Source organism: Myxocyprinus asiaticus, chromosome 39, assembly GCF_019703515.2.
Source record: "Myxocyprinus asiaticus isolate MX2 ecotype Aquarium Trade chromosome 39, UBuf_Myxa_2, whole genome shotgun sequence".
Lineage (NCBI taxonomy): Eukaryota > Metazoa > Chordata > Actinopteri > Cypriniformes > Catostomidae > Myxocyprinus > Myxocyprinus asiaticus.
The window spans coordinates 7,828,828-7,853,108 of NC_059382.1; the positions used below are offsets into that span (position 1 = coordinate 7,828,828).

Here is a 24,281-nt window from a genome sequence, read left to right on the forward strand (position 1 = left end):
ACTTGTATTAGGAGCATTCAGAACCTCACCAGTTCAGAGCCTGTACATCGAAGCTAGGGCTGTCAAATTAAAATTCGAATTTCGAATATTCGTCACATTTAAGAAAAAATGCACATTTGAATGTTAAAACTGTGTATTCGAATTTTGGATGTGTTCCAAGCACTGAAGATGACTTCAGATCGATCACTAAAAAAGGCTAGACACAGCGCAACAAATACAGTTTAACAGTAAGCAGGTATCTCAATATGCTTTTAAAGTTCTTTTTAATTAGACACATCATCTAAAAAACAGCACTCCAGAATAAACAAAAACAAAGGGAAACAAAGACGTTCATCTAGCGTGCGTTTACATAGAAAAACAAATGGATGGTTGCAAAAGCGTTCGGAATGAACAGCTCCTTGCAGTTGGTAGAGGTACTTGGCTGTTACGTCTTGCTCTCTTATAAGCGTTTCTCAGATTAAGTAATGAGTTGTTTAAATGATTTGTCAGGAAAGGAGTTCAGCTTGGAAATGTGTGTCTGTCTCGAGATTCTAGCGTTCGGTTCCTTTTTGTTGTGTTCCGCCTGTTTGAACAGCCCCTGGCCTAGGCGCATAGTTTGAGCCACTTCACCACCGAGTTCAGCCGAATACCACTGCTATCTGTGAATATTGCTACTCTACATACAACTGTACTGAATAAAAAACAATGTGGTTGTTCGCTGTTATTATGAAGCTTGAGTCTGGAGTAGTAGGAATCAGTTCAAGTGAAACATGTGGACTGTCTATTGAAGCATAACACCCCCCCCCCCCCCCCCCCCAACACACACACACATTTTTCTTTTGACTTAACATTGAAAATATGGACCGGCTAAAACTTTTTATTTATTTATTTCATGCACATTAGTTGAAATTGGAATGCCATTTTTTTAACAGCCAGGAATGTAATTTGCAGTAATATAATGGTGCTGTATGGTTTATGTATTTAATCTCCTTATGGACTAAGAAAATCAGTTTAAAAAGATCAGCTGACTTTAAAATCTGAATATTATTCGAATTTTGGAAATATTGAAGGTAAAAATTCAAACTTAGTTTATCTGCCCAGTTGACAGCCAATTAACCCTCACTCCAAAATAGGCGCTTGAAACTATCTCTTCAGTATGCAATCAAACTCAAAGCAAATCAACATAACCCAACTTATTCTGTCTTTCACCCTCAAAACCTACATTTGTATGAGACCAGACCTAAGAGCATCAGAACTTTTGGGATTCACATTAAACCCCATTTAGAAGCCCTATATATTAATTTGACACTTTAAATCAGACACATTTCAGCATTATACCCCTCGTAAAAAACTCTCGTAAAAAAACCTATCATCATCATAGACTTAACCCACAAGAAGAAAGCAGTGACTCATCCAAATGTATACCAACAGCAGTATCTAGAAACAAGAAGTCGTTTCCCTCTTTATTCACCTGTATACACAGACGGATCTAAAACGGACAGCGGTGTATCTGCAGCAGCATTAGTGATTGGACACCAGCATTATGGCATATGCATACCCCAGGACAAAGCTCAGTTTTTACAGCTGAGGCCTGTGCTTTACTCTTAGCCCTGGAACACAGAAAATGCACAACAACAGAGCTTTATCATCTTTACTGACCCAAAATCTTGTATTCAAGCAATTTAAATTCCAAACTCTGATAACCCTATAGTGGATTGCATCCAAACTAAAGTAGACCTTTTACAGAGAAAAGCTGACATTGAACAAGCTGACATTGCTGCTAAAGAAGCTCTCAATATTGAAATAACAGAATATAAAATTCCTCCTTCAGACCTCTGGCCTACTCTGAACTCATATCTTAACAAAGTGCCAAGTAGAATGGGATGCATGTGTTATCAACAAATTACATGAAATATTCCCTACTAATGTTAAATGAAATATTTCCTAATATCTTATCGCAAACTTTTATTTTCCTTTGAAACAAGACATGATCAAGTAGTATACACCAGGTGTCGTATAGGCCACTCAAGACTCACGCATGTATTTATTCTGAAAGGCGAGGAACCACAATCATGTCATTATTGCAAGACTCCCTTGTCTCTTAAACATATCTTACTTGTCTGCCCTGCTTTTAATGCAAGTAGACGACAATTTTATTCAGTAAGCTCTTTGAGGGATTTGTTTTATAAGGTTTTACCTGGAAAAGTTTTAACATTTTTATCACATGTCCATTTGAAACATCTTATATAGTGTTACCATTTTATAATTTTTTATTATATTTATAAAACTCTATGTACATGTTGAAAAACTTAAACCCTTTACACAACACAGTTCCTGCCATGAAAATAGCCTTAGTTGCTGACATGGCATTAAACTTGTAATTACCTACCTACCTACCCAAATATTAAACATATCAACATAAATAATAAAAAATAATAAAACAAATATTTGTAACTATCTTTAACTGCTGAGGCTGCCATTTTGGTTGTTTTTATGTGAAGTGACTACTTAAGTCGAGGCCTTCATAAAATTTCCAACTAGCGATTACGAGTTCGACGAAGACATAAACAAGAAAAGGAAACTTGTAATTGTGGTAATTCCAACATGATGTGAACTCACCATAAAAGTGTTAGCACATTCTTAAAGTCAGCAAGAAAGTTATCTCATCTCATTTCTTTACAGTCATCCTCCTTACCACCTCCCTCGTTCCACTCCTCCATTGCTGTCAGTTATTTTTTTAAACTATCAGGGTGAGAGGAATGTGTGTAGGGGAGCCCCACTGGCATTTCTTCACCAGAGTCCGTGAACATCTTCAGAGAGGAACTTCCAGATCAGGCAAGACAAAGGCAAGCAGCGAAGCTCAACAGGTAAGCTCAATTCTCTCACATGCAAGTTCTTTTTCACGCTCAAAGACACATTCTCTTCTTTGCCTGGCTTATATATTTTTCTTTTTCTTCTCCATCTCTCCTTTGGCTTTAAGAAGACAAGTGAGAGTGAGGAGAAAGAGGGTTGAAAGAAGGCCATTGTCTCTCTCTCTCTCTCTTTGTTTCCCCTGTCAGTTCTAAGTTGACTTCTGTGTCAAGAAGATGGATGGAAGAGAGACAGAAGTATTTCTGTGTGAAAGCTGAGATACTAAGTTGAAACAACGATAAAGACTTGAAACAAAGAGCATTTTAAGTGTGTTGACTCTTTATGATGCTAAAAGTGGATGAAATCCATCACTGGTCTTAAAATTTGGCACTCTTACCACCATAACACAAATGTCGAATACTGTCAACTGACAATGATCTCTATTCTGAGCATTTCATAGACATGAACTACTTTTATTTATCATGAATATTCATTTATCTGACACATGCTGATAATTTATGCATCTTAAGAGGACATAAAATAATTATCCAACCAACTGTCATTATCTTATACTGTATGCTAATGTGTCATTGTATTGAATAATATGTATATACAATCTACAGTAGAGTTAACGTGAGGTTGGACGTGTTCAGTTTATAATGTAAGCCATAAAAGAATGTGCGTTACAATGGTTTACCGTGGTTATGGGGTATATATTGCCTATATATATATATATATATATATATATATATATATATATATATATATATATACAGTATATATATATATATATATACTGTTTATAGGGTTGTGTTACATACATCGATTGCGTGTGTAGATTAACCGAATAGTGATTTTGGTATTTTAACAGAGGAGCATTGAATGGTTAGCCAAATCTGTGTTAATATAGACCCAAGTGTAGCCGAGATTTAGCTTCAACTCCTGTTTTGCACCAACATTGTTAACTTCGCTTTGGTGTAACTTTTCAACAAAGGCAAAAATCAGCATTGTTTTCAGTCATTTCTATGTGGATTGATCTGAAGATCATCTGAGCCATTTTTGTTCAAATCTGTTCATGTTTGTAGGAGTAGTAGTGAAAAAACAAAACAATTAACGTCTCAATCCAGTATGGTGGCAAATGTAATGGGAGGTGTTTTAATGTTAGGGGTGCATTACAATCACCATGAAGTGAGTAATTGGAGGAAAAAGGAATTTTGCTTCGAGACCAAACAGTTCACATGGTATAAGCAGAAGAAAAGTGCATTTTTTGAAGTGATGGTGGCACTATAGAGTTTGGACTTGAGCCCCCAACTTTGGTCAGGGGCCAATCATACCCTCCCCTATCAGTGTGCCAAAACTCACATTGGGGGTTAAAAATAAGAAGAAAACTGACAGATTCAAAAGGTGCCATGCACATTCAGTGCTTGACCCCTAATAAAAATATGCATTTGACTGTGGCTCATCTAATCAAATTTTAGTGACAAAACCACATCTTAGTTCATTCATATAATATGCTGCTGCTCTGTATGTACTGTAGCCTATAACCTACCCAGGGGATGCTGGTTGTGAAGAAGGTACTTGGATTTGCAAAAACATCTACATGTCCTAGTCAGGGAGCAGAGAGCTCATTTTCTGCACATTGGGAGATTTCATGCCGTTTTTGCATCAAATATGTCCCAACTTGAGAGTATAGGGTTGTTTGATGATGTAATGAAAGAAAAACATTCAAATGTCCCTGACAGGTCATTGCATGTAATTCATCTCTGGCCGAACCTATCATGCACTACCAGAACCCTACTAGGTTTTTTACCAACAGGAAATCGAATTTCATATAAAAATTTAGCGCTTTCAAAGACACAAGGCAACAGTCAAGGACATATATGAGATGTAAACAAATTGCTGCTCAAGTGTCAGATGTCACTGGATGAAATGACATCCTTGACAGCACGTAGGAATCATATTGATGTCGATGTAGCTTTAAGTGTGCAGATTACATTGCTATTCAATGTACCAAAAGTGAAGATCATTTGTACTCTAAAAGAAATTGGTTTGTTAATATTACATTCATGTAGATCAGAGGTGTTCAACCTTAACATACCCAGGGGACCCCATCCAGTTGCTCAGCCAGCTCAGGGACCCCAAATTTTCTTATTAACACATTTTGTATTTATTTTAATTTCTTTTTCTTTTATTTATTTATTTATTTTTTTTATTGTTATTTATTTTGTTTAAACCATTCCTCAGTCGGTGTCCATTTTAGGATTACTCACTTAGTTCTTTTCACATTCATACCACAAAAGTATCTCCACTTTTTTTTTTTCAAATAACACTCCATGATTTGTCCCTTCCTCATCTGTTGAGATAAATTTAACAGCAAAGTTGCAGTAGCATGGCTTGACAAGACAAGGAAACATGAGCAAAACAAATTGAGAAAAAGGCTAATTAATTTCCCCTTCTTGTGCAATGGTGACATTTTCCCTGCAATTAAGGTGGTTGTTTGTGTTTGTGGATTGAGGGGAAGGGAGGTTAGACAGCCCTGTAGAACATCTCATTAAAGACCTGCACAGGAACCGCTGAGTCATTTAAAACAACTGAAAACTCCAGACATCCAAACTTTTCTCACATCTCCCTGCCGAAGCACCAATGACTTTCTTAGATGACACACAAAATTAGCTTTGCCTCAAAAAGAAAAGAGAACTAAATTTTTCCAACAAGCAATGTGACTTTGGCAAAGCAGTGAATTCAGAACAAAAACTATTTTCTGTCTTGTGATTAGTCGATGTCATACTTGGAGAACATTAGAGCTACATTTGAATTCCCTAGAAGGAAATACCAGTGCTTGCAAGGCAAGTTAGCAAATTACCTTTATAGAAAAGAAACAGTGGTTTCAAAATTCATATTTAAGGCATGGGTGTGAAATTATGTTTTAGAACAAAACATAAAGGTCTCTTTGAGTAATGTTAATCAAAGACCTTATTTTACTCATAAATCGAAAGCTGCTATTCTTAAAAACCCTGTTCTTAAAAGATTCTACACAAGGACAACAATGGTTGTCTGATTCAAGGCTGCAGTGAGCACGGGCTCATCAAAACTGGAGAGTTAAAGACAGGAAAAACATAGCCTGATCTGATGAATCTCGGTTTCTGCTGAGGTACACAGATGCTAGGCCCACTGCAGCCTCAGCTTTCTGTTCTTAGCTGACAGAAGTAGAACCTGATGTGGTCTTCTGCTGTTGTAGCTCATCCGCCTCAAGGTTCGACATGTTGTGCATTCTGAAATTTTATTCTGCTCTCTACATTTGTACATTTGAGTGGTTATCTGAGTTACTGTAGCCTTTCTGTCAACTCGAACCAGTCTGGCCATTCTCCGTTGACCTCTCTCATCAACAAGGCTATTCCATCTGCAGAATTTCTGCTCACTGGAACTCTAGAGACTGTTGTGTGTGAAAATCCCAGGAAATCAGCAGTTTCAGAAATAGTCATACTAGCCCATCTGGCACTAAAAATCATGCCATGGTCAAAATCACTGAGATCAATTTTTTTTTCCCCATTCTGATAGTTGATGTGAACTGTAACTGATCATCCTGACCTGTATCTGCATGATTTTTACATTGCACTGCTGCCACATGGTTGACTGATTAGATAATTGCATGAATGTGGAGGTGTACAGGTGTACCTAATGAAGTGTTCATTGATTGTATATACTGTATATATATACAGTATATACCATATATACATACAAAAAAGTTAAATACAAAATTTTCAGTTTCTCTGGATTTACTATTTATAGGTATGTGTTTGAGTAAAATTTTCTTTGTTTTATTCTATAAAAGTACTGACAACATTTCTCCCAAATTCAAAATAAAAATATTGTCATTTAGAGGATTTATTTGCAGAAAATGACAACTGGTCAAAATAACAAAAAGATGCAGTGTTTTCAGACCTCAAATAATGCAAAGAAAACAAGTTCATATTCATTTTTAAACAATGCAATACTAATGTTTTAATAACTTAGGAGTTCAGAAATCAATATTTGGTGGAATAACCCTGATTTTCAATCACAGCTTTCATGCGTCTTGGCATGCTCTCTACCAGTCTTTCACATTGCTGTTGGGTGACTTTATGCCACTCCTGGCACAAAATTTAAGAAGCTCGTCTTTGTTTGATGGCTTGTGACCATCCATCTTCCTCTTGATCACATTCCTGAGATTCTCTTTTATACGGGTATAAAAGGAGCTGACGTGCAACCACTCATTCAGGTTTTATGCTGAAGAGCCGAGAAAAGGTCCGGCCATTTCAGTGGGTAGTTCAGTGTGTGGCAGGAGGGACACAACGTCTCGTTCCCTCCATCAGGGAACGGAGGTTACGCAAGTAACCATGATGTTCCCTATCTGTCACTCACTCAATGTTGTGTCGATGTAGTGACACTAGGGGTCCCTATACAAAACGCTGCAACTGGCTGAGCTGTGTTACAGGAACTGGCGGTGTGTGACGGGCAGACAACTGTGTGCCTCGTAGCCAGCATACCAGGCCGACACGTAACCTCCCCCAACATAGTTATGAGTGTCGAACGGCCCTTTGGGAACAAGTCAACTACCCAAAAGATAGAGACAGGCTAGCCTAGTCATGGCCTCTTTTCCCCTTTTTTTCCACTCCCTAAAAAAAGGGGGAATATCTGACTGGGCTGACCAGGTCTAGTCGGGGGGTGTCCCTCCCAAGGGGAGGACACCGCAGAGACCACACCTCGCCCAGAGAGAGGGGGGATATTTAAGTGGAAATTACATCACATGGTCTTGCCAAACTATGTCGGAAGTATGTCATGTGGAGAAGTCTCATGGTAGATCCTACCCAACGTGGGAGGAGTTACTGCAAACATGGAGACTGTGGCAGAGGGGGCTCTGCCCAAGGAAGATGCAGTTTGCCAACAAGGAAACGAATTAGCGGAAGATATACATTGCATGGGGTTACCTTACAGGGAACCGCCACATGCGGAGCACCTACCCCAGAACAGGGCTCTTAGTTAGCACGTGTACTGGGCCGGCAGCGAGTCTCTCCAAAAACTGCCACAGGGCTCGGAGGAAGTCAACCAGGGAACATAGTTTGTGAACACTACTGGGAATTAATGGTGCACGTCTTCAGCTCAGAGGAGGTGAAAGGCGCTATGTGCAAGTGATACACCCGGCCGGCTATCCCGGGCTTATCCGCTTGTATTGCGTGCCACTACCTGGGAAGAAACCGGTTCCACCTGGAGGTTGTAGAACCTTGCAAAGGTGTTGGGTGTTGCCCAGCCCACTGCTCTGCAAATGTCTGTTAGAGAGGCACCCCTGGCCAGGGCCCAGGAGGCCACTACACCCCTGGTAGAATGGGCTTGTAGCCCTACCGGGGGTGGCACGTCCAGGGTGTGATATGCCATAGCTATGGCGTCAATGAGCCAGTGGGCGATCCTCTGCTTGGAGACAGCGCTTCCTTTCCGCTGTGCACCAAAGCAGACAAAGAGCTGCTCAGAGATCCTAAAGCTCTGCGTGCGATCCAAATAGATGTGTAAAGCACGCACCGGACACAGCAACGACAGGGCTGGGTCTGCCTCCTCCTGGGTCAGCGCTCGCAGGTTCACCACCTGGTCCCTAAAAGGGGTCATGGGAACCTTGGGCACATAGCCCGGTCGGGGTCTCAAGATCACGTGAGAGTAGCCCGGACCGAACTCCAGGCACGTTTCGCTGACAGAGAACGCTTGCAGGTCTCCTACCCTCTTGATGGAAGTGAGCGCAGTCAGGAGGGCAGTCTTCGAGGAGAGTGCCTTAAGCTCAGCTGACTGCAAAGGCTCAAAGGGGGCTATCTGTAGACCCTGAAGAACTACAGAGAGGTCCCATGAGGGAACGAGGCGCGGTCTGGAGGGGTTCAGCCTCCTGGCACCTCTCAGGAAACTGATGATCAGATCATGCTTCCCTAAGGACTTACCGTCCACTGTGTCGTGGTGTGCTGCTATAGCAGCAACGTACACTTTCAAGGTGGAAGGGGACAGCCGCCCTTCCAACCTCTCCTGCAGGAAGGAAAGCACCGATCCGACTGCGCATTTCTGGGGGTCTTCCCGTGTGGGTTGTGCCCAGACACGAAAGACAGCGATCGTGACCGTCTGAAGTTGAGAGGTAATGACCGCAACCAGGAATAACACACAAACGGAAAAGCATCTTTAAAAAGATGCGTCTTTAAAAAGACATTCTGTGTGTGCCGCTCTTTTAGAGCAATATACTCTTTCAGAAAATATACTCTCTTTTTTCTGCCAAAGCGCCCAGGGGTGTTCTCTGCAGTGCACCAGTGCAGAGGAGGGAGAAGCCGCTGAAATGCGCCGTCAGATCCAGCAGAGGTGAATAAACAGTCAGCTCAGTAAACATCGACCGTTCGGCTCCGAAGTGAAAATCTGAATGAGTGGTTGCATGCCAGCTCCTTTTATACCCATATGTCCGGGGGAGTGGCATGCAAATACCACTTGCAAATTTTCATTGGCCTTTTATCAAAGACCAGAGGTGTCCTGGACTCCCAAGAGTGACACCCTAGTGTCATTACATTGACACAATGTCAAGTGAATGACAGATAGGGAACTAAACTTTTCCAAATAAAAGACATGAATCAACAAAATACACATGACAGGGGCAGCTTTATTGGAATTTATATGCCAATATTACAATGACTTTGATGCAGCAAAACAAAATTTGATGTCTATGTTAAGCAGTTTCAGTTGAAGTAAAAGTTTAATAACTTGGGGTTAGTGGTTTAGAACAAACTCTAACCAGAATGTTTAAGGAATGTCAATAGGCTGTTAAGCGCATGTGACAAAACAAGGCAGAGAGCGTAAATGAAGGGATGTTTAAAAAATGTCTTCATATAGGATGCGTAAACTCTGACTGAAAGCCCTCTATCCATTCATGGTAGTGAAGATTGCAGTCTGTGCATTCACAGTTTGGCGTCTGGGACTGTTTGCGGGCGCAGAGTATAATTGAGTGAGAGTTCATTCCTATCAAAGCCCATTGGACTGCAACTAATGGACCAAGGGAGATGCCTCAAGGAGCCAGTGCTTTCAATTTCTTTTGTTTATTTAGATGGGAAAATGTTTAGTTTTAATTAAGTAAATCACTATTTGTTCCACTGTGGTTGGTAATTTGAAGAGATTGCAACCTGACTGGAAAGGCAAGTGCTATTGGCTTTGAGAGTGAGACAGGGAGTATTGGAGGAGGCTAAAGCATGGTATTATGACCATGAACCCTGCAAGAGCTCTTGCCATGCAGTATAGAAACACTCCCTGGGCTTTACTTTGAAGTGTACCTAAGGTGCTTTATGAAAACTTGAATTTATTCAAAGGGAGTGCTTCAATGGACTGTGAAGGTTAAAAAAAAAAATCAAGAGAAGCCATTGTAATGTGCTAGACCTTCTTAAGTGTGTATATGTGCATGTGTCTTTGCATATAGCTTTCTTTCTTTGTTTTCACAGATTTTTTGTTGGCCTATGATCGGAGGAGATGGAGTTCTTGTCTTTACTCGTCCTCTCAAGTGGCTGGCTTTTTCTTCTGGCATATTTCAAAGGTACAGTTTGAAATTGTAAGGCCAAACAGCTATTTTGTGGTCATAAAATGGATAAGAATTATTAATTATTTAATCTAAACAGTGTAAAAACCAAAGGCTCATTCATTATAGCAATTACAGAACCAATAGCTTTGTCGTTAACAGAAGTTTTTACTCATTGATAAAGTTGATAAAATGTGCCACATACTGTAATCGGAATAATAGGCCTACTGTATATCAAAGTTTGAGCATATTTTACAAAACAAAGAAAGAAAGCTGTACAGCTAATCAGGAAATCAGGAACAAAACCATACTACACTTACAGAAAAACGTGACCATGGTAACCATAGTTTCTGCCAAAATATGACTGTTACAACCAACCACCACAGACATTTTAATAGTGGTCAATCAATATATCAACATGCCCATATAGTGTGCTGTGATATTACAATGATTAAACATTGACCATGGTAGTCTTTGAAGTGCTTAAATAGCATTGTGCATTAATATAGTATTCTTTCATTAGCAAGGTACACGTAGGCCCAATGATATAACTGTATTATACCATCACTTTACCATGATATTACCTAGTGGCACAGCTTGCCTTTTCATTAAGTGAAAGGCCAATATAAAATAGCTGTAAAGTTTTAAAAAGACGTAAAATGCCCCAAATTTGCTCATGGCATCTTTATTTATTTTACCCTCATGTCTTTTTGGAGTTCAAGGGACCCCAAGGCTGTTTTATTAGCTCAAAAACATGCTTAACATTTAGGTGTCAGGTTATACTCACTGACGTTTTCTAATCTTATAAGCCTATGTGTTTTGATTAAGTCAGAGGAACATAATAAATGTTAAAGGAAGATAAAGGTAAATATCAAAACTGACAATATTAATTTGATACATACTGCATTGGGGTCTCAATGACCTCAACCATAATGTACAGTCAATCTAAACAGAACATGAGGGTTCACTAAAGCTGTTTTTTTGTTCCAAATAATATCAATTACTGTGGTCCAGAAGGTATTTAGATAATTTTTTATATTTACAGTAAGTCACACTTTTTTTTTCTCTCCCCTTTTCTCCCCAATTTGGAATGCCCAATTCCCTATATGCTCTAAGTCCTCGTAGTGGCATAAGTGACTCCCCTTAAGCCGGGTGGCGGAGGACAAATCTCAGTTGCCTCAGCGTCTGAGACCGTCAATCCGTGCGTTACTGTGGAGATATAGTGCGTGGAGGCTTCATGCTATTCTCCGTGGCATCCACGCATAACTCACCATGTGTCCCACCGAGAGCGAGAACCACATTATAGCGATCACGAGGAGGTTACCCCATGTGAAACCGGGCCAATTTGGTTGCTTAGGAGACCTGGCTGGAGTCACTCAGCACTCCCTGGATTCGAACTCGCAACTCCAGGGGTGGTAGTCAGCGTCAATACTCGCTGAGCTACCCAAGCCCCCACAGAAGGTCATACTTAAAATGTTTGCTGTCATACAATTAATACCAGATGTGGGTGAAAATCAACTGTTTTGATTTGTAGATTACATTATTTCATGCTACACACTAAAACCTTACATTTTCTCTCCAATATTTCAACAATTAAGTTGTGTGTACAGCATTCTCTTTCGGCTGTTTAGAACCAAAACAAGCCAAACCCGATTCGCAAATGAATGACACTTTGTCTGTTTCTGCCAAAGAATCAACCAAGCGTCTTAGCAAAGCAATCTGAATTGATTTATAATTCAGGCCGATTCATTTGGATAATTTAATACTACAGATTTAATATACATGCATACATATTTACGCAATTCAGTTTCATAACAAAAGATCAATTTCAAGACAGAATACAATCAAATTTAATTGTAATGTTTAAAAGAAATTAATTAACCTTCCTATTGTATTAAAAAAATGACACCTTCCTTTGGTATTCATGGTCATTTTTGACTGGAAGGTTTAGATGTGTAACACTTTATTATGATGATAAAAAAAAAATTGTTTGCTGAAGTAAGAACAATAACATTATGCATTTCTTTTGGTATTTTATGCTATTTTGATCTTATGTAAATTTCTAAATTTGACCATTAATTTGCATATACAAATGAGCCTATAAATAAAAAAATTTTAAAAAAAAAATTCAGAACCTGCAATTCTATAAGTTCAAAGATGAAGAAAATATGAGAATGTGACAAATTGGTGGCAGATTGCTTCCATCTGGTGAACAAAATATAAATAACATGACTTGAAAACCATGTCATGCCAGTAACTGCCAGTAGATGGCTTGTTCTAACCTAATTCTATATTTGGATATATAATAAGACATTATCAAACTATTATTCGTCAAAATTTAGCATTTTAAAATTGATTTGAAATGTCAAACTGCAAAAACTATGTCATTATGCTTGTCTTCAAACCTGACCATGGTGTTACAAAGAGAAGACACAGAATAAGCATTTTTCTACCATAAAGTTTTCAGTAAAGGATTTATTTCAGTATTTAATGACCAAATACCATGGGAGGGTTAATAAAACTTTAAAAGAGGATAAGATATATTTAAATGTGTAAATCTTAAAAATAGTCTAACATTTTTTTTTGAGTGAAAGTTGGCTGATGGGCGAAAAAGTGAATTTAAACCCCTCATCAGATCATTTCAATTTATATTTTCTAGGAAAATGTCTAGGAAAACAGTTTCATATAACCATTTAATTGATAAGTATGTGTATGTTTCTTTTGATACAAGTATAGATAACACAACTATATAGTTAACCATGAATTTAAAGTTATTTTAACTTAAATGGATTACATAGATTTGGGTTTTATTGTAAGAAAAATCAGTCTTTCTGTGATTACCTTCATTTTAAAAATCTTTATTTAGCTTTGTACCTATGCCATCTACCAGCCCACCTGGACATACTGTAACTGGCAGCAATCAGGCCTGGTCACAAAATTAATAAATGTATGGCTAGCCAAATGGCCTATGAGCAAATGTTAAAATGTCAGTCAGTGTCACTCACACAAACATTAAACACCATCAGGGTAACACATGTGAAATTAAAATTATGTAATACACATTAATTAAACTACATCAAATATAACACAGAACACCCCAATGTACATAACTGATATTAAAAATAAGAAACATAACTATTCCCATAAAATATAATGAAATGTGTTGGGTCATGCAGGGAATTCTGAGAATGCCCGATTATTGTTTTTTAATGTAAATTTAACAATAATTTACCGTAAAAAATGCACGTACTCTTGTTAAACAGGATATACATTTTTACTGTTAATTATATGGGAAAATCATACTTTTTTACATCTAAAAAAATCATTTTTACAACATTTCTGTAAAACTACATGTATTATCTTTTTAAATATATATAAAAAAAAAAAATAACTGTATATTTTAAGGTAACCACCCGTGAACCAATTAAAACTTTTACTGTTAAAATTCCAAACATTTTTACAGTGTACCTTTACAAAGAAAAAAAAAAAATGGTCAGTGTTTGTTTTGTATATATAACTAGAAATGCAATTATTTGCTTTTAAGTGCAACCTCATAACACTTAAAGTAATGTGCAATAGGTGAGCCTAACCTTATTGGAAATTACTGGAGAAAACAATATGTTAAATGTGAGACACCACCTGTACTTTAATTATGTCTGAATATAATGTCTGGTAGTAAATGGAAGCTAGCAATTTACTGATATTGCCAATCACGGCTAAAAATATTAGAATTCCGGCCTTGAAACTCCTCTTGTGGTCTTGAACAAAGTCTTGCTAAAGTTTGACTCACCTGTCATTCTAAATCACTGGTGACGATATAAGCAGAAATGTTATTTTCTTTGATAGTGACTTTGAAATCCCATTCCATGAAATTGTCAGATTTCCTTTGAGTCCTTGAAGGGAAAACACAATAGTTGTGATTAAAATCTCAGAGTGGTGTTTATTTAGACTACAAAGGGAGGAGAATAATGCAGTGTTGTACATTGCATTAGTGTTGATACTTTCTGTTCCGGAGCTGTAGTTAAATGACGCCTGCTATAGAATAAAAGTCAGATTCTATGGTACAGCCTAATCCCATGTCATAATCTTTTTCAAATAAGACGTCATGCACCGCATCAGGAGTGGGAATCTAAGTGGGCGGGTGTCTGACATATCTTTCCTCTCCTATCTCTTCTTTTCAGGCAGCTAAAGGGAAGAGCGCGCTTGGGTACGGCTGGCTGCATCATTTAAACGTGCCATGCTGATTATCTTTCCACTGTGTTTACGTATTCATTTATGTAAACATTATGCTAATGTGTTTTTCGGCTTGTCGCTTGTGTCCAATTGTACCCTTCAAGTTTGACGTGAGGTGACTGATGCAGCCTTTATGTGAAGTTGCAGCTTCTGTTGTTTGGGCGTGTGCGAGCAGTGAAGTGTGCCCAGATGCACTGGATATTTGTCACTGGCTCAAAAGAGGTGGTGGGGTTTGAAAAGTCTCGCCAGGGCTCTGGGGAATGGCCTTTTAAGAAAATGTGTCTTAAAATAGCTGACCTTTTTGTGTGTGCTACATTTAGTTTTTCACACTAAAGAGTCTCCAAGTAATCATAGGCTCTGAGAGGTCTTTGAAGACTGGCTAAAGCCACGACCACATCAGAGGAACCTGATAAAAGTCAGACATCACATCCATATCAAGTACTTCTAGGCCTCAAGAGGAGCGCAAATGTTTTCTGCCTAGTGTGGCTAGCTTTCAAGGAATTGTTCACCCAAAAATGAAATTCTGTCATTATTTACTCTCCTTGTCATGTCATTCCAAACCTATGTAACACACAAAAAAAGTTGTTGTTGTTGTTTTTTTAAAGAATTTTTATGCTGTTCTTTCCACATGCCAGTTCATAGTGACCAGAGCCTATCTAGCTCATAAAAAAAAAAAAAATAATAATAATAATAATTTTTGTCAGCAAAAAGAAAATTATGTAATATAAAAGTAGTCCATATGGTGTTACTGTATTTTCCAAGTTTTCTTAAGTCATACAAAAGCTTTGTGATTTTTTTAAAAATTGTTATTCACTGATAATCTTGCCCTTCCTCTAAGCTTGCATTTAGCTCGCGTTCCTATCCAGAATAAAAGAATGCGGCCTGACCTCATGAAAATTACGTGACTGTGGTGACATTTTTGCAGAATTATATAATGTGGTTCATTACATGTATCACGGAAGTTCCGAGGTGAAATGTCCACTGAGTGATGCTAAAAGCGAGTTAAATTGTCTCCCAAGCAGATGAGGTTTTGAAGGTTAATCCTCTATTGAAATGTAAATCAACAAAACTCATCTTACCCTTAACTTTTCAACCTATACCTGACCGATAATGTCATAAAAATCAATTTTGAGATGAAAGCCACAATTGCTTAAAGGAATAGTTCACCCAAAAATGAAAATTCTCTCATCATTTACTCACCCTAATGCCTTCCCAGATGTGTATAACTTTCTCTGTTCTGCTGAACACTAAGGAAGATTTTTTTAAGAATATCTTAGCTCTATTTGTCCATTCAATGCAAGTGAAAGGTGGCCAGACCTTTGAAGCTCCAAACAGGATATAAAGGCAGCATAAAAGTAATACAGAAGCCTCCAGTGGTTAAATGCATCTATGCGTCTTCAGAAGATATATAAGTGTGGGTTAGAAACATTTCAATATTCAATTCCTTTTTTTCCACTTTCACATTCTTCTTCTTTTGTTTTTAGCGATTTACATTCTTCGTACATATCGCCACCTACTGGCCAGGGAGGAGCGATATGATAGGTGTGGGTGAGAAACAGATAAATGAAAAAACAATTTTACTATAAATTTTCCTCCCTCTCCAGTAGGTGGCAATATGCACAAAGAATGTGAATCGCTAAAAACAAAAGAAGAATGTGAAAGTGAAAGTGGAGATTTATAGTTAAAAAAAATAAAATAAAACTTAAATATTGATTTGTTTCTCACCCACACCTATCATTTTGCTTCTGAAGACATGCATTTACCCACCTGGAGTCTTATAGATTACTTTATGCTACTTTTATGTGCTTTTTGGACCTTCAAACTTCTGGCCACCATTCTCTTGAATTGAATTGACCTACAGAGCTGAGAAATTCTTCTAACAATCTTGTTTGTGTTCAGCAGAGGAAAGAAAGTCATACCCATCTGGGATGGCATGAGGGTGTCAATGATGAGAGAATTTACATTTTTGGGTTAAATATCCTTTTAAGCAGCCATGTGATTTTGTGGTGCTTCTCTTACACTTTTGGCTCATGCATTGACTTCCATCCCAGTCCTTTGCATCGCAAGTGCAACACTTTCAGTTGAGCTACTTGAACAAGTTTGTAAATGTACTGTAGTTGGTTATGTATTTTAAACGTTAAAATTTATAGCTTTAAATGCCATGCACTATAGCAAAAGTGTTTTGATGTAATAGTTTCTGTGAGGAACAGAGGGAAAGTAAGTGTTTATGAACTGATAATCTGCCATTTTACTAGTGATTTCTGTGAAAGTAAATAAAAATCATTGTTGTTTAGCACATTTAGAGTTCATTTCACCAGGTAACTGCCACAATACGTACAAGCCATGTAAAAAAAGTTTTTTTTTCTTTTTTTTTTTTCTGTCATTCTTAGAGCTTGACAGCCCCTGGTCACTGTGAATTGTTGTTTTATTGCAAAAGCCGCATAAAGATTCTTCAAAAAAATTCTACTTTTGCATTCCACTGACAAAATAACAGCAGTGTTTGGAATTACATGAGTGTGAGTAAACAGCGAAAGAATGTTCATTTTAGTTAGACTATTCCTTAAAGTTTCAAACCACTAATGAATATCACCTTTCTTTAATTAGGCTTGATATCCCACACCCAGTATCCACAACTGCATTCCTGATGTTACACAACAGGGTCGCCAGAGAGTCAGCATCAGTGTTATGTCCCGTTAAATCATGTTTATGACAGGTACAAGCCAACCCCATTCCAAAGAATGATCCACAGATGGGTGTCCCACAAATCATAATGTCTCAGCCCAACTGTTGAGGAAACAGGCGTCTTTCACAGCCCAGCCATTATTCTTCTGGGTGGATATTAGCTGAAGGTGTATTGATAGCTAAGAAAACAGCAGAAGGATGTGAGATGCCTTCATACCTTCATTTTCCCTGCACTCCTTCTCACCGAGGAGAGATTTAATTCTCCGTAATTACTCTATTGACTCATTTGCGGAGCCAAATTGGCTCCAATCTGTCGTCAATAAAACATATATGGAGATGAGGAACAGCACAGCCATGCTTAAGTACAATATCATAGTGGGAGGCAAATACTGCTTTCACAGAGAGATTTTTATGGCACCCACAGTAATTCACCAGCCATATGTGACAGTCTTACGTAATACAAATATGGGTGTTTCTTCAACTTTGGACAATTTCATGTCCCAAGGGTTGATTTTAATGAAAACTTAACAGGTTTCTAATTTTTTTTTTTCTTTTGGTAACTTTAGGGGGCAAAAACAAGGTTACAAACAGAAGGTCACATTAAAACAGACGTAGAAACTTACCATGCCATTAATCTTTTCAAATGCCTTTTGTATATAGATTTTATTGTTTTAGCCTTGCCTAGACCTAGACTTTCAACAATAAACTAAGAAAATTAATTATAAAAATAAGTTATAACATGTTTAAAACTATGATAATCTAAATGAAGAGTAAACATTTAAATATTTATTGTGTGAAAATGTTTTCTATCCATTTTTCTAAAATTATGATCGTCCCACAGTTGTGGTGTTGTTTCCACCACACCAAGCAATTTTGCCACCTAAAGTTAGTAGGCTATACTTATATAACCAATTCGATAAATATGTCAGTGAATTTAATCTGCCTGAGATAAAAATTAAAAACTATAATAACGTATATAACGCATATAGTGTCAGATATATTTACAGCATTCAGGCAAAGAAGCCTGTTGTAAAAAACTAAAGAAAAAAAAAAGTCCTAACCTTCACTCACCTCACATTACTTTCATTTGTCTTTCCTTCTTTGTAGGTGTGTGTGGGCAGCAGGCGTTCAAGACAGAGCCACGTAATGTGACGGTAAGGGCGGGGTCCACAGCTCTGCTGAAGTGTGAAGTACTGAGGGCCTCAGGGGCCATCCAGTGGGTAAAAGATGGGCTGCTCCTGGGACCTCAGAGATCGCTGCCTGGCTACCCACGCTACAGCATGACAGGAGACCAGCAGAGAGGTGAGAAGTCAGAGGGATGGAAAGACTGACGTGCGATGATTAAAAACAAACGTTCACGAGTTGCCGGGATGTTTGCTGACATGTTGTTAGATGTGCGCGAGCGAGCACATGTCCCCAAAGAGCAGGAGAATTTGAAACTATTCTCAGAGCAGTTCATGCGGAAAATGTTACAGTACAGTTGCTAAAGTCAGGTGAATTTGAGAAACCAAAACATTTATGTAACTTATTATTGTAATACGTTATGCAGTGATTTTTTTTTTAAATTTTATTTTCTTTATCAGCTTAAATTAAAAGACAGTACAAAAAATACTACCACTTGGACTTATGTTTTGTTTAATATATCTTGTTTTATATATTATATATATATATATACACACACACATACACACACACACACGCACACGTGCGTGCGCACACACGCATACTTTTTTTCCACTTGTTCATGAAAATAATGTCTTAAAGGACTAGTTCACCCAAAAATGAAAATTCTCATAATTTTCTCACCCTCATGCCATCCCAGATGTGCATGACTTACTTTCTTCTGCAGAACACAAATTAAGATTTTTAGAAGAATATTTCAGCTCTTTTGGTCCATACAATGCAAGTGAATGGGTGCCAAATTTTTGACGCTCCAAAAAGCACATAAAGGCATCATAAAAGTAATCCATATGACTCCAGTAGTTAAATCCACGTCTTCAGAAATGAAATGATAGGTGTGGGTGAGAAACAGATCAATATTAAGTAATTTTTTTGCTAGAAATTCTCCCTGCCCAGTAGGGGGCGGTATGCATGAAGAATATGAATCACCAAAAATACAAGAATGTGAAAATCATCTGTTTCTCACTTACACCTATCATATCGCTTCTGAAGACATTCTTTCTTTCTTTTCCTTTAACCAGGTAAAAAGAGAGTAAGATCTTTTTTACAAGAGTGACCTAGCCGAGAGGGCAGCAACAAGTAACATAAATAACAATTTAAAATAACAATAACAACAACAACAACGCAATATATATATATATATATATATATATAAAAAAAAAAAACAGGAATCACAGCAACAGTTCACAAGAAGATAAAACACCATATCTTTAAAAAGTAACTTAAATTCTTTTAATGATGGGAGCATAGACAACTTTAAAAAGTTTTGTAAATTATTCCAAGCAGCAGGAGCATTATACTTAAAATCTTTTTTACCAAGCTCTGTACTAGGAACTTTCAAATATAACTGGTCATTTGAACAAAGATTATCCTTTAAAACATTGTCCTTTTTTTTTTTTAATGTTGTACTGGAGCATTCATATAAAGCAGATCTCCATAATCCAATAATGGTAGAAAAGTTGCAGACACCAAGTATTTTCCAGCACTAAAAGAGAATAAAGTTCTATTTCTTTTTTTTAATTATTATTATTATTTAATTATTTATTTATTTTTCCCCTTGTTCTCCCCAATTTGGAATTCCCAATTGTCCTCGTGGTGGCGTAGTGACTCACCTCAATCCAGGTGGCGGAGGACGTATCTCAGTTGTCTCCGCGTCTGAGATAGTCAATCCGCGCATCTTATGTGGCTTGTTGAGCATGTTACTGCGGAGACATAGCACGTGTGGAGGCTTCACATCATCCAAAGCGGCATCCATGCACAACTCACCAATAGCAAACCACATTATAGCGACCATGAAGAGGTTACCTCATGTGACTCTCCTCCCTAGCAACTGGGCCAATTTGGTTGCTTAGGAGACCTGGCTGGAGTCACCCAGCATGCCCAGGATTCGAACTCATGAACTCCAGGGGTGGTAGTCAGCATCTTTACTCGCTGTGCTAACCAGACCCCACATAATATTCTATTTCTAAAGTAAAACCCTAGTTTAAGTTTAGAAATTATATTATCCATATGAAACTTGAAAGATAATTGGCTATCAAATAAAATACCCAAATACTTATAATTGACAACACATGAAATTTTTATACCTTGGGAAGATATGATGTTAGAATGATTTAAAGGTAAGGCTCTGGAACTTGAAAACAGCATTAATTTCGTTTTATCTGAATTTAAAACCTATTTAAATTAATTTAACATTAATTTAACCACTGGAGTCTTATGGATTACTTTTATGATGACTTTTTTTTTTTTTTAGCTTTAAAATTTTGTCACCCATTCAGTTGCATTGTATGGACCAAAAGAGCTGAGAAATTTTTCTAAAAATCTTCATTTGAGTTCAGCAGATGAAAGAAAGTCATACATCTGGGATGGCATGAGGGTAAGTAAATGATGAGAGAATTTTCAATGTTGGGTGATCTATTCCTTTAATGGTCCTAAAAATAGGCTTTATTATATATATATATATATACACACACACACACACACACACACACACACACACACACACACACACACACACACACACACTACTGGTCAAAACTTTTGAAACACAACTGAAATGTTTCTCATGATCTTAAAAATCTTTTGATCTGAGGGCGTATGCTTAAATGTTTGAAATTAGTTTCGTAGACAAAAATATGATTGTGCCAACATATTAATTTATTTAATTATAAATCTAATATTTAATAAAATATATATATATATTATTATTTTTTTTTTTTTTTTAATTGATGACTTGGACCAAATAATAAAGAAAAGCAGCCAATAAGTGCCCAGTATAGATGGGAACTCCTTCAATACTGTTTAAAAAGCATCCCAGGGTGATACCTCAAGAAGTTGGTTGAGAAAATGTCAAGAGTACATTTCTGCAAAATCTAGGCAAAGGGTGACTACTTTGAAGATGCTAAAATATAACACAGTTTTTGTTTATTTTGGATTTTGTTTAGTCACAACATAAATCCCATAGTTCCATTTATGTTATTCCATAGTTTTGATGACTTTACTATTATTCTAAAATGTGAAGAAAAAATTTATAATAAAGAATAAGATTATTAGTGGGAATCATTAGAAACCGTTCTGCTCATAATCTGCAGTTGTGTATAGAAGCCCCAGTTTGAATTTCAAGTTTACATGAAGACTTGCTCATCAAAATTGTGCTCGACTCTCTTAAAAACAGCTTAGCGGGATGATATCAAAGGGGTTATAATGTAAGTACTTGAGAGAGATTTTAAGAAATTAGCTTCTTCGAGTGAGAGGACTGCAGTACTCCCCTTTTCCCCCTTCAAATAAATAAATAACAAAAAAATCTGCTCTGAATTACTCCTATTTTTACTGTCCATTGAGAGTAAATTAAGATTATTGTGCAGTGGACTGAGCCACTGAATAACCTATAATGCTTGGCCAGCATGCATGGTCTATGTAAAAAACAAAAAACAAAGAAAAGCTAATTAAAAAAACAATACTAAACAGGGCCCGAGCATCTGCTCCTCTTTGTGGAGGACAAAAGCTGCTATCCGGCATTGCATGAGAGGAAGTTTGTGCCAAATGTAGGTGCAACCGCTCAAAAATGCTTACGCTTACTGCTACTCTTTTTTTGTTTTTTTTTGTTTTTGTTTTTTTGTCACGGGGCATTGATACTATGACAGATAAAGAGTGCAGTGAAAGGGACAAATGATATCCTAAAAAGACATGCTGAAAGCATCTTTAATGTTAACCCTGTCAACCCTAATCTACTGATATACAGATAACTACACAAACAAATTTACACAAATGCTGTTACAAGTAATAGGTGTGCACACATACACACACTGACACACACTCATGGACATTCAGAAAGGAAATGAGCGAGAGAGCAGGCCACAGTCTCCATCAGCATTTCATTCTGGTTGTCAGAGGTGTACTTATTGGACTCCTTCAAATACACATTTGCAAACAGGCCGAACAGCAAGACCATTGCGACGTGTACAGAGTGCAATTTCAAGAGAGTGGAAAATCTTTAAATGATTTGAAAGTGGTTTCCTTACCTTCTGTGATCACATAGATCTGAAAATTGCTGCAGCTTGGTGTTAATTATCCTGCCATACTGGCTGACACCTCTTTTCAGGCATGGAAGTTGTCATATCAAGATACTATTTTCTGCATGTTAGTTTCCTTCAGAGTGGAGGAGAAATGGAAAAAAAAAGGGAAAGAAAAATGTTCAAAGCTCGAACAGCTTGCATAAACTTCGGAGAAGCAGCCATTAATCCTCGCATAATGATAGTTGAACAAACAACCCCTTGGTGGCACGATATTCTGCTAGTAAATAACACAAAAACATCTTGCACAGAAAGGAATGATGTTTAAGGACAGCATCAAATAAGATTAATGACTTCTCTCAACAGGGCTGGTAGCTAATTGGTGGTATTAATTTGGGATTGCGTACAAATTTAGCACTGCCATTTGACAATTGCACCTGCTTTACTGTGCTTTGTTTCTTTCCAATTAAAACTGAATTTAAATAAGCATTTGAAAATTTATAATCGCCAAATGAACATTAATATTAGGATTCTTAGAACTCTTGAAATAAGCTTTTCCAAAATCCAAACATAATCAGCCCATAATTTTAAGCAGTATTTTGGGTCAAATACAACCTTTGCATGCAGTTTTTTTTTACTATGACTTGTCTCTCTGTTTGTAGAAACAAGCAAAGAAAACATTTGCAGTAATGCACTTACAATGGAAGTCTATGGGGCCAGTGTTCTGGGGTGAAGCTTGTATTTTTGTTAAAGCACTTACATGAATTATTCTGTAAAAAATAAAAAAAAATAAAAATAATAAAAAAAAAAAGTTGTAAAGTGTAAATTATATTTTTAAGGTGGGATTGCTGGTGGATGAACTTAGAACCTAGAAAAGTGTCAGGATTACCAAAGTAATTCTTGTGGGTGGAATTTGCTCCATGTAAAACCTGTTTTTTTTCTGATAGTTATGTCATCTCCGTTTCTGCCATACAAAAGTTACTATGTTTACTGACTTTAAATGGTCAGGAAATGAGGTGATAGATATATAACTTTTCTCAGATAAGGTTGATAAGTGATCACAGTAGTATCATGCTAACACATTTAATGTTTGTTGGGCATACTTCTAAAACCATGTGATAATTTTCTGTTTGTAACATTTTGTCCCAGTGCAGTAGAGTTACCCCATAGACTTCCATTGTAATTGTATTACTATATATATATATATAGGTTTTTATTTTACAAACAGATTTACAAATTGAAATAGTGTAGTTTTCTATTGTTAGCAACAGGATTACAGATGGTTTCAATAGTGCTTAAAAGAATACAGTAGTTCACCCAAAAATACAAATTATCACATAATTTACTCCCCCTCGTGCCATCCCAGATGTGTATGACTTTCGTTCTTTTGCAGAACACAAATTATGATTTTTAGAAGAATATTTCAGCTCTAGAGGTCCATACAATGCAAGTGAATGGCTGCCAAAATTGTTACGCTGCAAAAAGCACATAAAGGCAGCTTAAAAGTGAAAGGCATAAAAGAAACAGATAAATATGATCATGAAGAATGTGAATCACCAAAAACCCAAGAAGAATGCAGAAGTGAAAGTTAAAGTGGAGATTGACTGAGCAAGGAGAAGAATTTATAGTTAAAAAAAAGGACTTAAATATTAGTCTGTTTCTCACCCAAACCTATCATATAGCTTCTGAAGACATTGATTTAATCACTGGAGTCTTATGGATTACTTTTATGCTGACTTAAGTGATTTTTGGAGCTTCAAAATTTTGGCACCCATTCACTTGCATTG

The 24,281-nt window shown here is 37.2% G+C and overlaps 1 protein-coding gene across 1 annotated transcript in view; it reads left to right on the top strand.

Moving 5' to 3' along the window:
• The first annotated feature begins 2,687 nt into the window (after positions 1-2,687).
• Positions 2,688-24,281, top strand: part of nphs1 (NPHS1 adhesion molecule, nephrin) — a 137,267-nt gene continuing 115,673 nt past the window's right edge. The window contains exons 1-3 of the mRNA XM_051679119.1: positions 2,688-2,846; positions 10,314-10,405; positions 18,410-18,604. Of these exons, the coding sequence (XP_051535079.1) occupies positions 10,342-10,405; positions 18,410-18,604 (259 nt within the window). The 5' untranslated portion in view covers positions 2,688-2,846; positions 10,314-10,341. The remainder of the gene's footprint in view (positions 2,847-10,313; positions 10,406-18,409; positions 18,605-24,281) is intronic.